General features: G+C 38.2%; 1 protein-coding gene across 4 annotated transcripts in view; it reads left to right on the forward strand.

Annotated features, from left to right (window-relative positions):
• Positions 1 to 14,711, forward strand: part of LOC122989911 (ecto-NOX disulfide-thiol exchanger 2-like) — a 196,242-nt gene that overhangs the window by 50,362 nt on the left and 131,169 nt on the right. For all 4 annotated transcript variants that reach the window (XM_044362944.1, XM_044362945.1, XM_044362946.1 and 1 more), the window contains exon 2: positions 5,408 to 5,554. In XM_044362944.1, coding sequence (XP_044218879.1) covers positions 5,408 to 5,554 — 147 coding nt within the window. The remainder of the gene's footprint in view (positions 1 to 5,407; positions 5,555 to 14,711) is intronic.

A 14,711-nucleotide genomic window follows, 5' to 3' on the forward strand; every position in this document is an offset into this window, starting at 1 on the left:
ACGTGTGTGTCCACAGCACCCCTGATCATCAGGCATCCTGGTATCGTGTCGGCCTAAGGTGCATTCTGTGCCGTCCCTAGTTTTCAAGCCTAGCCAAAGGAACCCTTGACTTATGTCATGTCCCTCCAAACCCATATTTGTTGTCACTCTAGGTGTGTGATAAAGGCAAATGCCAAAAATGTTGGTAATTGTCTCAAACTTCATTTTTTATATGAACTGAGATATACTTCAACTTTAGGATCACTACAGAGTGTGTATACAAATCTGTTTTCATCCAATGGCATTCATTGAGTTTTGGCCACTTGGGGGCAGCGCAATGAGCTTTGAACATAACATTGACGTATTATCTCCTATGTCAGCAAACAGTGGCTCATATACACATCAAGCAGACCTGGAGCAACATTAACATTCATTTGCCCTCCTGTTTGTTTGCACCTGACAAATGTAAGTCCAATACTCACTGTCCTTTTAGCTTTGTTTTGTTCATTAATAACTCCTGAGAGAAGAATCTACTCTTTAACCGCTAAATACTCCATTATGTTCACCAGTGAATTTGTCTGTCTGCCGTTTGGTGATGAATAAGTAGTGTACAGTGAGTTTTTAGAGCTTAGAAAAACTCTGCTGATGAGTGTAGAGAAAGTGTACCCAAACAGTGAAGTTGCAATGCCCTAAAACCAAAACAATTAATTCTGTAGAGTAGTAATTCTCTGTTGGTTTGGCACTGCGAGCAACCTCTTTCACATTACACATAGTGATTTGACCAATGGTTAACATATATTGATCAGAGCAGCTTTAAGTGAATTTTTGACATGCAAAAAAATAAGATGCGAATTTCCATTATTGCAGCTGGAGACCATCTGAATGCTATGTCAGAGAGCACATTCAATAAAATGGACTGGGTCTCTACACAGCTGCATTAATTATTCAGCAAATGTGTTATTTTACAATTTTCAACACAAAATCTTTTCTGCCTCAAGGAGCTCAAATTTGTTTATGGGATAGTGAGGAATTTCAGTCAGGTCTAATCAGCAGTCTAATTTCATGCATCATACTATATGTGGAATAAAAAAGACAAAAAATAAAAGATGGAAACCCAGCTACTATAAATTTGTAATTGCTGATAATACTACTGCACAAATGTCTCTGTTAGGTCTGGCCGTATACCACCATAACCTCATCTTGCTCTCTTTTAGAGTGTTTGTGATTCCCTTGGAGAATATGTCTGCCCACCTCCAGTCCTAGGGCCGCTGCCATGCAGTGTAGGCAGTTCAGGTTAAGGCTTTTGGAGGAAAAAAAATACACACATCCATCTGCCTGGACACAGATGGAGAGAAGAGACACAGATTGTAGCTGGGCGAAAACACGTCCACACAGTACTCCAGAAAGTGCACAAACATGCTAGAGAACAGCTAGTGGGGTAAATAAAAAAACAACAACTTTCCAGAGGTTGTTTAGAGTGGCAAGGGGATGCTGTTTGATGTCAGACACTTCAGGGTGGGAGACACATTGCTACATGTTGTTTCTGAGTCCCAGATTTTCTAGGAGCACCTCTGTGTACAAGCCTGCCCTTTCTTTGTCTTCTTTTCTCTCTTTCACAAACTCTGATCCTTTGGCCCCTCATGTTTCCTTCCTTCATGCTCCAATGTCTTGGATAAAAAGTTGACAAAGATCAGCTTGTAGACTGACAGCAGTGATATCAAATCAGCAACAGAGGATGAACTGACACTTTGCTACATCTGTCATGCAGCACCAGAGACGGTGCAAGAGAAATCCCAGACAGATGGATGTTGATGGGCTGCAGACATCTCAGGAAAGAAAGACTGATGCACTCAGTGAAAAGGTGTGCGTAGGTGTGTTTGATGTAACCCCAGACAGCAGAGAGGTGAAGGACTTTCTGGGAGAAATACTGTTGCAGGCTCAAGCATGCGTGTATACTTGAATTGGTATTCATATGTTCTGTCAGGGAGGAAGGTTTTGATAACAATTCTGTTTCACAAAAAGGGAAGCAACACAGTCAATTTGAAGAGCTGTGTTTACAGGGGGAACTGAAGGTAAACATGTTTTTGGTGTCACAGGCTCTAGATTATAGCATCACTGATCTCTGTTTATGGTTAGAGCAGAAATACCAGCAAAATTAAAGTATTTCATTGTTGTTTGATTTGTTCATTTCCTAATTATTGGTATGTTTATTCCCTAAATGTGAAGTTAAGTGGCGCAGCTGCGATGGTGTTTATGCATATCAGGTGGCATGCTGCAATTTTGCTAATCATTTGGCATGAAATTGTGCCTGTGTTTCTGCCTTCTGAGACCCCCTTTTATCTCAAATGCACAAAGTCACTTTTGTTTGTCTTTTAGAAGTTGGAGGAGGCTTATGTGTAGACATCTCCAAAATCTCACAAATACATTTTTTTTAGTTTTTAACTATGTCACTTTGACATACATTTTTGATTAGTACACATTTTACATGCAAAACTAAAGGATACAATACGATTAAGGCTTCTTCTTCTTAGCAATAATTTAATACTTTAATGTATGTAAATGTTGCAAAATATGACTGAGTGCAACCTTTTTAATCACTTTAGTATGCAAAAGCTTCAGGTAGTAATGGAAATACATTTTAATGTAGTTACTTTGCTATAAATTCATGCATAAATGCAATGGCATCATTCCCTTCTTAGATGATTTTGTATATTTGCACATCAGCTCTGTCCTTACACATGAAACACCCGGTGACAGAGATTTAAATGTCTTTAAAAAATAATCTTAAAGAGGGACATAATCTGCACTTGGAAGCGAACTATGAGTGTTGTATTTTCATATTTGAGGTGTTTTAGGTTTGTGCTTTGGGACTCCTTCCTAGACAACAACCGTTTTCTCTAAGGAGAAGCTGAAGTGGACTCTACCCATTAAAAAACTGTTACTTTTAACGGGAACAAGAGGAGCTGATTGGCCCGTATTGAACCTTGCTCACACTTCACCTGGAATACTCCAGATTAATCTGCCCTGTGACAGATTCGGTTTGCCTTTGGTCGCCAATGTGAAAAAATGCATTGGCCCATATGTGGAAATTGCACATGCACCCAGTTTAATGAGAATAGAGTGAGTGTTACACACCTCATAACACTTCTTAGGGATTTTCATTTTGCCTTAGGTGTAAGGAAAGGCTGTCTTATTAAAACCATTAACCCTCTTTTTAAAGCTATTTAGCTCATTTAGAAAGTCTGGTGACAGATACAATGGATAGATGGATAGATGGAGGGATAGATAGATAACTACCTACATAAAAAGATGCTACATACACATTGCAGAGAAGCCCACAAAAGACAAAACACAAGACAGATCGGCGAAAGACCAGACAGAGAAAGGCTCCATCAGTTCTTGTCTAATAGTGAATAGGGAAGAGACTCAGCTGAATGAAGGCAGCTATTAAAATCCCTTGTAAACACATTATAGGCCTGGTCTTGTCCAATATATAGAACCGAGACATAACAGTGATATAGAGGCTGGGCTGCATCCATAAATGCATGAAGCCAATCTCCTGTCAGCATCTGCTGGCAACTTTCTGTGCATCCTGATGTGATGTAGTTACACAGAAGAAAAGAGGAGAGAGAGAACTGACGAAAGCACAAGTAAACATTTCGTCCACACACATCAAAAGATGCCTTTTGGCCACTTGTCAGAAGACAAAAAAGCATGCTTCGTTAACATTGCACACATTTTCATCTGAGACACTTTTGATTAAAGAAAGCTTACAGAAAGTGAAGTGAAAATTAGGGATAAAAAGCTGCTGATCATTCTAAGTATGTGAATAAAAACAACTAACGGATCAACTAAACAATAAACACTTCAAATGGTATTTTTAAAATAGGGTTATCACCTGTTCATTTAAAATAATAATTTTAACTCTTCATCATAATGCCTCCATCACATCAATCATTCATTTTTAAAATGAGAATACAAAGACACACATATATCTAGTAATTGTCAAAATAATACCACCATTGTCACACACATGCAGCTTTGTGTGAAAGAAAAAAAAACAAAACCACAAATTCCAAACGAGCATGTTTTGAGGTAAACAGGGCAATGTTGTCTGAGTTTGATACCTGAAATTGCTTCTCATCCCCCCCCGTGATCAATCAATAAAGCTGACAGGGCCTGAGAGCAGGATTCATTCGTCATTATCCAGGCCTATTGTGTTCGGTCGAAAAACAGACACTTGCAGAAACAGGGGTAAATTAAGCATTATTGTATTTTACATTAGAATGGGCCTGCTGTCTCCCAAACCCTCATCAAAGATTTACTTTTATAAGTTTCGGTACAGCAAAGAGGGATTCGCACACATCGAACAAAAAATAATGGATTTTAAATATTTCAATTATTTACATTGCAGGGCTGAGGAAAGTCCAACATGGGCTGAAATGTTTGCACTTTTGCACATTTTTTCACTGTACAGTCAGAAAGTCACACCAGCTTCTCAGGATAGACATATTTTATTTTTGGACATTGCTGGGAGGGAAATGTTAACTTTGTCTAATGACTTTTGATCAGATATCCTATGAATCCAGATGTTATCTGTCCATCTGTTTTATATGCTGTAAAATTTTTCATTTTAAAATACAATATGGCGAAAGTTTGTTACATTTCCTACTTATTTGTGTGGACTAGACATTTAGCATAACATGAAAGAAATGTGATTTAGTATTTGTTAAGTATTACTGTATAGACAAAGTGGGCATGTACACATAACCCTGGAGTTAAGGGGGATCCATGTCCTTAAAGATTTTTTTAATGTTTAAAATGTCAGGTGTCAACCCCAAAGTCAACAGCTTATCTCTGCTGGACCTTGTCACCGTATCTGCTGCAATATTTGTTTTATCATTTCGAGCAGTGTGATCATGACTGTTTACACTCATTGGCATCACAGTGAAAAAAGTTTGAGGGCTTTGATTTTGTTCATTGACATATAACTTGTCATTTCTTTATTGATTGAAGAACATTTATTACTGGTATCACACTTTCACTTGGTGATGTCCTAAGTAGGGCTTAGTTGGTCGACAATGCAGCACCCATTTCTCAAAACACGTTGCAGCTATGAGTGCATGTGGGTTACTCAACCCTGTGCTATCATGTACCCAAGTGGTGTGACAAGTTGATTACTCTGTTAAGTTCAGTCTAATTGCAAAATAACATTGCCTGTTTCAAGAAAATGAACAACCAATGTGTCAGAAGGTCAGATTTTGACGGGCAGTAATAGACATTGAACCTACAGTTTAATGGTTATTTGTGCTATAGAAAAACAAAACTTAAGTTGCACCTGTAAGATACAAAATCTGGTTTTGAACCACAGCTAGATGTACATAGCTGTGCCATCTCATCTTACGTGATTTTTGTTTTTATTTGTTAGGGCTCAAAGCTCTGCCGTTTGACCCAGCAAGCAACAACAACCCTCTCCAGTTCAGCAGCTCCAACGCGCCACTGGTGACTAAGTGTCCCTCTCTGGAAAACGCTGCTGAAAATGGCAAGAAGAGGAAAAGAACCAGCCTCCCTCCAGGTACTGACGTTTCTACTTCACTACTGTCATGGCACTCAGGACTAAAGGAACCTTGTCTCTCTAGTTTTTCAACAATGCTATTTTTTGTTGTGCTACACAGGCCTCACATGGAACTACTCACTTTCTGTTGTTGACTGATTGAATGTAATTTAAATGCTACCAGCATCAAATAACTGCTGGTGAGAGATAAACCATAATCCTGTTATTTTGAGACAACCTGAAAGAGGTAGCCTTGTTTGGTCTTTGCTGTTTTTGATTAGCTTGCTGTAGCCTGCGGCTCGGCTTGTCTGGACAGTTTGGAGGTCTTATAGCTAAAACCAAGAAGCTGCACGGTGGAGATTTCACATCCGTCTGCCTCTCACAGGGCCGGACCTAGGCAAAAATAAAAAAATTAATTAATTACAACCAAAACTTATTAACAGTTCTACAGTAAAAGTACTGCAGGTTTATTTATTACAAACCAGAACAAGAGCTAAGAGCTAGGAAATAAATATAAATAAACAACTTATTTAACAAACTTGCTTTCAAGTAAAAATATGTTACACATGTTATATAATCTAAATATAACATGCAAAATAAATAAAAAGTACAAATTCACTTTGTCTCAAGAACTATTTACATTCCACTCCCTATTATCACACTTGACTTAAAGGTCACATGTTAGCTTCTACTGCTACTGGTTTACAGTGCAATCCCTCTGGCCTTCCTCACTGCAAAGTCATCAATTACATCTGCATATGAAATCTGACCAGCAACCTCATGGTTAATGCTGATTAGAGTCAGATCACTGAGGTGCTCTTGAGACATGGTTGACCTTAGGTATGTTTTTATGAGTTTTAACTTTAAAAAAAACAAACATGTTTCATGGCAAGTCAGGTAAATTAATCTAAAATGAGGGAAAAGTACTTTCATTTCTTTATTTCTTGCACAATTTTTTTGATAGAATCTTTCTTCTGGTGCATTCGATCAACTCATTCTGAATGGTTTTGCCCAAGCTCTTGTAATGCGCTGTTGTATTGTTTGAGTCTCAATCTTGTAGACGTGGTCTGTCATCACTGGGTCAAACTGTGCCAAAAGCTCAACCTCTTTCAAAAAGCTTCCATTTGAAGGAGAGTGGTGTCTTTCTGTCTTTCCTCTCAATGCCGTATTTCTCACTGCCAGAGACTGTACAATAGCAACCAGTTGTGTCAGAACTGCTCTCCACCGACTCTGCTCTGATTCAAAGAGGACCTGCTCTTTTTTGTCTATGGTTGTATCTTGCTTTAATTGAATTGCCAATTCTTTCCACGAGGCCACATTTTTCAGGTGTTCAGGACTGTTTTCATGGCTATACAAAACAGCAATTGCATGTTTCAAATCAGACAGTCTTTCAATTGGTAAAATAAATTAGTTTTGCAGAAAAAAGGTTGACAACAAAAATAAAAAAGACTTTTTTCTTTTTTGAATATGCCAACTTCTTTTGATCCTTTTTCCATTTACTAAGGTCCTGCTAAAGTACTGGCAACTTCTCCCATCTCTCCGTGGAAACATGGTTTTAGGAGTTACCTGATATGGTCCAGGTCTTCCCCTAACAAACTCTGTCTTCATTTTTCCTGTGAGATATGAAAGCCAGTCGGCAGCATCAGTTGGTAGTGGATCGTCTGTTTTTGCTGCATCTGGAGGACACATGAAGCACACTTTCACCTCATATTCACAATAACTTCACACATACACACACGCAGACAAAATATTGTTTTAAAGAGAACATCCTTGAGCCAGCTGAGATAAATAAAACATGAGGACAATTAGGCTTATAGCTAAAAGTCTTTACCTCCATGTGGCACACACCTGAGAAGAGTGTAAGGGTGGAATCTGTGGAGTCAGTGGTGCAACCAGGATGAAAAGTGGTTCTGGGTCTATAAATATATAGAGAACACACAAGAGCAAATGTATTGATTAGATTTGACATGGCACAAGATATTGTTATTTTTACAATAAATTATTTATCATAAGGAACATATATTGTCACATTGCACTCACCTGAGGAAACCGGCACAGGCTCAGTTGGCTGTCCTAGTCATTTGATGCAGCTGGTAGTGGTCCCAGATATTTTAAAAGTGAATCTAAAATGATAAATATGATATGACAATGTTAACAAATATGTGTATTATCAACAATTTGGACTAGGTGTGGGAACATTTAACCTTTTTTGTAAACAATTACATGTCTATTTTCTCCAATATGAGTAATTTTTTTAGTTTGTAGAACCATATCTGCAATTGCTTAGCAATAGTTATTGTTTTTCTTTATCCATTCCTTTTGTTAATATGTGTATGGGTGTCTATTTCAAAAAAAGAGTAACGTGTACAGTTTTTTCTCGAAATGACTATAAATTCACCAGCAAGTACATGTGTCCTTGTGTACATGTTCCCAATCCTAATGTGAACAGCCTGCCCTGACACTTTTTTCATTCCAACCCAGAATAAACACACATGCATGCACCTTTTGACAGGGTTGGTGTGAAGTAACGTTAACCTTTTGACAGGGTTAGTGTGAGGTAGTGTTAACCTTTTGACAGTGTTGGTATAAGGTAACGTTAACCTTTTGACAGTGTTGGCATCAGGTAACATTAATCTTTTAACAGGGTTAAAGTGAGGTAACGGTAACGTAGCTCAGCTGAGCTAATGCTAATCTTATACCACACATACTAACACACACACTAGCTAACTAGCTTTTTTTGGGGGGGGGGGCTCAATTGAGGTGGCCACATATGTCTCCTATTGGAAGCGTCCCCCTTCTCATCATGTTGACAGTCCGGCCAATCAAAACTCACATAGCTCTCTCATGCATATTGACCAGCTGTAGCTGTGTGTGTGCACCATGTGGTAATGCCCACCCACCCAATGAGTCTAACTTTTAATCAGGGCCAGTGTGCTGTCTAATTAAAGAAGAGCTTTCTAATTAATTGCATTATGATCAGTAGAAAGAAGAGGGCCCTTAAGACAGAGAGGTGTTTCTCCATGTTCTCATCTGTCAGGGTGACTGTAATTGGTCTGGATTTTCAATCTAGAAGATATGCACATGGGATCTAAATGAACTAATATCAGTACTTGTAGGGCACAGCTAACTCACTGGTGGAGCTTCTAGTCAAATATAGACTGTGGAACTTCACACTGGCCAGCTAAGTGGCTAATTTTTCTCCTGCCAAAGACTGTTTCAAGTAACTCGATCCAAGACAATATTTGAGTCTTCTTTTTGCTATTATGGATCTAATTCCCAAAGGTAGAGATAAGGTAGTCCACCTGAAGAGAATCTGCACATGATCCATCTTTCTTTCAGTCTCACTGGCTTGTGTTCCCAATTATGGAAGGTATAAGGTTAAAGCAAAAAGGTTTATCCCCATTTAACAAAAATGTTAACCTTGAGACAGCCATTCATTCAAATCTTGAAAAAAGTGGTGGTAGGTCGGGAATGGGTTGGTTTCATTTTGGATCTGGTTCCTGGTCGGCAAAATACATTTGCAAAGAACAATGTACAAAACATTCAGGTAGCAGACTTTTATTTTTAGCTGGCCTTGAGCGTATATTTCACCTGTCAAAATAACAGGTTTCATGGGTGGCAGATTAGATGAGTTGTTGGTAATTAATGTTAATTCATTAACAGCTAAGGTGGAGGTGAAGTCCTCAGATGTCTCGTTTTGTCCACAACTCAAAGATTTTCAGTTTACTGTCAAAGACAACTAAAGAAACCAGAAAATATTCATATTTTTAGAAGCTGGAATCAGAGACTTTGGAAGTAGTTTTCTTAAAAAATAACTTAAAATGATTAATCGATTATCAAAATAGTTGGTGATTAATTAATTTGTCGGCAACTAATCAAGTAATAGAGTAATCATTGCAGCTCTATATCATATCAACATTTTAATCTGATCAGTTTCAGAGTTCTGGATCCAAACTGTCAGTATTTGGAGAAAGTAGCTCATGAAGTAGGTAGGCTATAGTAAATAGGCTACAGCTGTTTTGAATTGAATGTGTCAGATACATTTAATTACCATTTCATATATTATGCTGCTCACCTCATTTTTCAGGTTTTAGGCACAGATTGTGAACATTAATTAGGCTGCCACTACAAAGAGTTATGTTTATGTGTTCTCAGCCAACAGAGGGTACAAAGACATCTTTGAGTTGTACTTATTTTAGCCTTTAGTTACTTGCAAAAGTTAAAAGGTGAACCTGGTAAGACTCAATAAGTGCATTTGATAAAATGCTATTGAACCCCTTCCCTATGATAGGTTGACTAGTAGGCAGCTCAATTTAGAAATATAACTTGTTTCTCCATTATGGATAGTAAAGGCCTTGTCTCTCGTCCAGTGCATGCTGGGGTGGGCTCAGCCATCTGGGATCCAGAGGCTGTTTAAAACGCATATGAATGGATAAAGATGTTTCCAATAGTGTCATATAATAAAGATCTCTGACAAAAATTAAAGCATGGTCAAACCATTTTTATAACTCAAGAAATTGAGAATAAACTCCAAGACAGGGTTGCAATATCAAGGTCATCAGTCCAAGTTGCTCAAACGTTTTCCTTTTGCCAGACAGTTTTTCTCTTATTATTTGGATTTTTCAACCTTCACAATTCACTTAACTGTTAAATTATATTGTCTGTAAATTTTGATTCCCTACATGAAGGTCTAAATGCATTCACAGTGCCAGACAAATTCTGGTAGAGAAATTCTTCATCGACCTAAAAGTTGTCAAATTTAAACATGGCTACTGCAGCTAAAAACAATAGAAACAGCCAGTAAATAACACATCAGGTGTATAATTTTATTTGAAAAATGTAAAGCCCCCCCCATGTGTCTAAAAGCTTACAGAGGACACAACCCTTGTGTGGAGCAACAGCCCTGTTGGATCCCACCAGCTATTTGTAAATCCACTGCTAAATTTCTGCCATCATATTTTCTGCAGCAAGCTAGTTCTGTCAGTTGTTTCAGTCACCTAGATAAACGTTACATCTAATAAGAAGGCATAAACAACTAACACTAACAAATCTCTACTTAAGAAGAAGTTTCTGTGCTACAACCCATCTTTATTTAGTGGTGCACTTACTCCATTCTGTAAACTTTTAAAATTAACTAGGCCACGCTTGAACTGAGGAACAGCTGGTGCCTGAAAAAAGTTTTACAGCAAAATGATGAAAAGTTAGAAAGTGAAATATGTAGAAAAATAGTGTTGTTTGGCAGATCTGCCATGGCTGTCCTTTGTCTTTTATCATTTTTTGTAGTCAATTGTTTCTCAAATTAGAGGCAGATTTCTTCCAGGTGCTGTTGTTGTCGGTTTGTCATACTGAGTTTAAAGATCAGCATCTTCTCTGTTTTCTCCCTTTATTGTTTTGTTGGTTTAAGGTTTTCTTCTTCCCATGGTCTCTCCCTCCTTTGTTCAAAAATATAAATTTGGAGGAGATAAATTTGCACCTGCTGCAACAGAGCCAGTGAATATAACTAAAAGAAAAGGTGCAGCAGGGACATTCATAAAAGCTCAATGGTCATCATAAAAAAGAAGTCCCAGAGTTACAGTATGGTATGACTCACCACAATTTGTGTGTTGTATAAAGCAAATAGATGATCTCAGCATGGTTCCACATTTTATTTTCCTTTTTAAATACCCTTTCTTGTTATCTCTGCCAGGTGTAAGCCTGGAGGGGTTCATGCATTAGGTCGTGTGTGTGTGTGTGTCATTGTGTCTGTATATCCATACCACTGGATTTATCAGCCTAATATTATTTGTGCACATTTATGACTGTATGCTCAAGGACCTCTCATGGTTGCAGTGATAAACAATTTTTGAAAAACCTACTTTATAGCGCCATTCCTTATGAGCCTATTGTAAAGCTTAGACTTTTGTCTTTTCAGCCGTCCTCGCTATTTTACGATATGTGTTACAACATAGCAAAAGGCATTTCCAGCAATCGACTAGGCTAAAAACAAGGCTTACTTAGTCTGTTGCAGGCCACGTTTTGGCCTTTGTCATGTCTCAAAAACTGAGATCCATAGAAAAGTTCGATTTCATCTTGAACTGGAGCATCTGCTGATTAATTCCATACCTGATATGTTATGATCCACTAAAGTTAGATACAAGATGAATTCATTTCCATTTCTGTTATATTCACCACCATCTTGACTGTACACACCTGGCGGAGATCTGCGCTCTACTGAGTGCTCTCTTCCAGTTATTTATTAACCTCTGTGTCCTCTGGAAGAATTCACTGTAGCACTGTCACTGTACTGACTTTTCTCAAAACTACAAACAGACAGAAATAAATGCACAAAAGTCTATTTTATACTTTGTGGCTTCAATGAAAAAATATCTGTGTTTGTGTGTGTGTATGCGTGTGTGTATGCGTGCGTCTGTGTGTGTGTGTGTGTGTGGTCTGCTCAGATTAAAGCCTGTCAGAAAGCCTTAAGATCAAAGCCTTTGTGGAGCACAAATCTGATCTGTCACTGGAAAAGCCACAGTTCTTTCCTTCTATCTTAGAGATAGAGAGCAAAGTCTCTCATCTATTATTTTCCTTTCTGTCATTTAGTCAAATTATGAACACTTTTATAATAAAGGTTCCATTAAAGCAGTACAAGTGCACTATCATGATGAAACATAACGTTGTCAAATATTTGATGTTGTATCCATTTTATGTAAAGCACACGTTTACCTATAATGAATTGAGCTACATACTGTAAATAAAATTGTCTTGTCTTTTCTGCAAAATGGACTCATCTGCCCTCTATGACCATCAAAATTAGGGGTGATACATGAATTAAACAAACCCAACAGCTCTTCTAATTATTTATTTGTACATTGTATGTTTGAGTTTCACCAAAATTTTAAAGGACAAACTTTCAAAGTAGAATGTGGAAACTGTTCAGTCGACTACCAGCAATTCAACTCTCGTAACCAGAGATGATTCCTCATGAACAAACACAAACTGAGAACAAAAAACAGTGTGCAGAGTCATTTTCAGTTTGTCCTTCTTGTAGATGCGACTGTTAAATTTATTACGAGATAGCCAGACAAGCAACAGTCATGTAAATTGCGACAGGTGCACGTGTAGTGTAACTATTTAAGTCACAGTTTATGGGACTCTTGTGGTTAAAAACAGCTAATGTAGCAGCTGCCATCTACTACATCTACTTTACTTTTTTCTTTTGTGTGTATTTTTGAAAGATCAAATGTAAATATTAGACAAATTAAGAAGGCCAGATATCAATTATTATCATTTTCACAGTGATAAAAGTAATATAAAAATTATAAATACAAACAGAAGCCACAAGACCTCCTCCTGCTGTTTCTTATTTTATATATTAAAAACAACAACAAAAAACCTTCTGCCTAGCGCCCTTTCTCATTGCACTTGCTACCTGGTCAGTTACTTAAGAGTTTGTACAACGACTTTTTCGGAGTCACTGATTGTCTTCCCTCACTTGTAAGTCGCTTTTGATAAAAGTGTCTGCCAAATGACAAAATGTAAATGTAAAAATGTAAGTATTGGCATCCTTCTGTTGTTCTGCTGGTATATTTTCTTATAAACGGCTTGAAGTTCTTGTTCTGCTGACACTTTCCACTTAGAAATGACAGGTTTCTTTTAAACTGGATTGAAACATTTCAGTACCAATCCTAAGACAACAGACACTTAAAGGTTCTATATGTAGAATTATGAAGCAATTTACATGTATTATTATTATTTTACTGCCAATGAGTGAACAGGTAGTAATGTAACATAAAAAACGAGATCTTCCCTGACTTTCTCGGTTATCTGTAACAGCCTATGGACTGATTTCTATGAGAAGGACTCAAGCCGGATTTTCTGCTAAAATCCAAAGGAAGTGACGTTTCTGTGCTCTCTCGAGTGCCTTGCCTCTCTCCCACTAACGTCAACAAACGACCGGCATAACCATACAGCAAAAACAGTGCTATCTAACTAGAAACACCCCGCACACACAGCTAAAAAAACATTATTTCCTCAACAAAGGAGCAAAAAACACGCTTCAGGGTGATTGCTTACCCCTTTTATTTTTCCTATTGGTAGTCCAAAGGTCGTAAGAAGCACACATTTCACAACAAAACTGTAGTGCATTGCTCCCCAGACACAGCTTGCTGCTGCCCGGACACAGCCTGTTGCTCCCCAGCTGCAGCACGTTGCAGCTCACTAAGTCCTCTGGTATTTAGTAAACACGGTTGGTAAAAATTTTTTTGGCGATTTTAGGGTCAGGTCAGGTTCAGGTAGTTGATGAACGCATATCTGTGTGAGTTAGGTGGTGCGGATTGGCTGTCACCGGTCAGCAGCCACAGTGCAGCTGGGATGGGGATGCTTTGCAGATACATGGTGCAAAACACAATGTTAGAAATCTTTTGTGTAATTGTGAGAAGTGTAAGCGAGGAAAAAGACATCACCTGCAAAAGTCTCATGCTGTGAGCATGCACCCGAGCACCAAGATGTTGACTGCACCTCATTTAACGGACACAGATGTCACTAAAGAGAAGGAATTTCTGATTCCTACATACAGAATTAGCAAGGCTTGCTATGGCTTAATACAGCCCTTTTCCTCGTGCTGCTCAAGCGGCAAAAAACGTGGCTTGAAATTGAAGCTAATGCGGAAGTCCCTTAAAGTGCAATACCACTGATGGCCACTAGGTGCCGGCTCCAAAAAATCCCCGGCTCCGATAGACTCCCATTCAAAAAGGGTCAACTTCTCTCATTAAATACTGAGTGAATAATTTTTTCAACAAGTCATTATGGTCTCAATCACTCAAGCCCTCTAATAAGTGTGCTGGTGGTCATTTTGGAAATTATTACTCCATTAATAAAATAAAGAGATGAGTAGTAGCTTTGATGCCTGCCATGTGGGCTTTACAATATCACAGATCGTTAAACAAAAGAAATCTAAACGCACCAGTTCAAACATAACATTCTTGCTATTATGAAAATGGAAGTTATGTGTAAATATACCTGTGTGTTGATTTTCTGTCTTCTCCGCTCCCGCTGTCTTCTCCATGAACAAAACTCCCTCTCTCGTTTACTAACTGTGGATGTTGCCAAGCTGTCACTCCGATCAAGACTGGCCAATAGAGATGTGTCTTACATCTTTCAGCATAGGTCCCACCCACAAGATTCAGCGCAACAGCTA

The sequence above is a fragment of the Thunnus albacares genome, chromosome 10 (assembly GCF_914725855.1).
Source record: "Thunnus albacares chromosome 10, fThuAlb1.1, whole genome shotgun sequence".
Taxonomy (NCBI): domain Eukaryota; kingdom Metazoa; phylum Chordata; class Actinopteri; order Scombriformes; family Scombridae; genus Thunnus; species Thunnus albacares.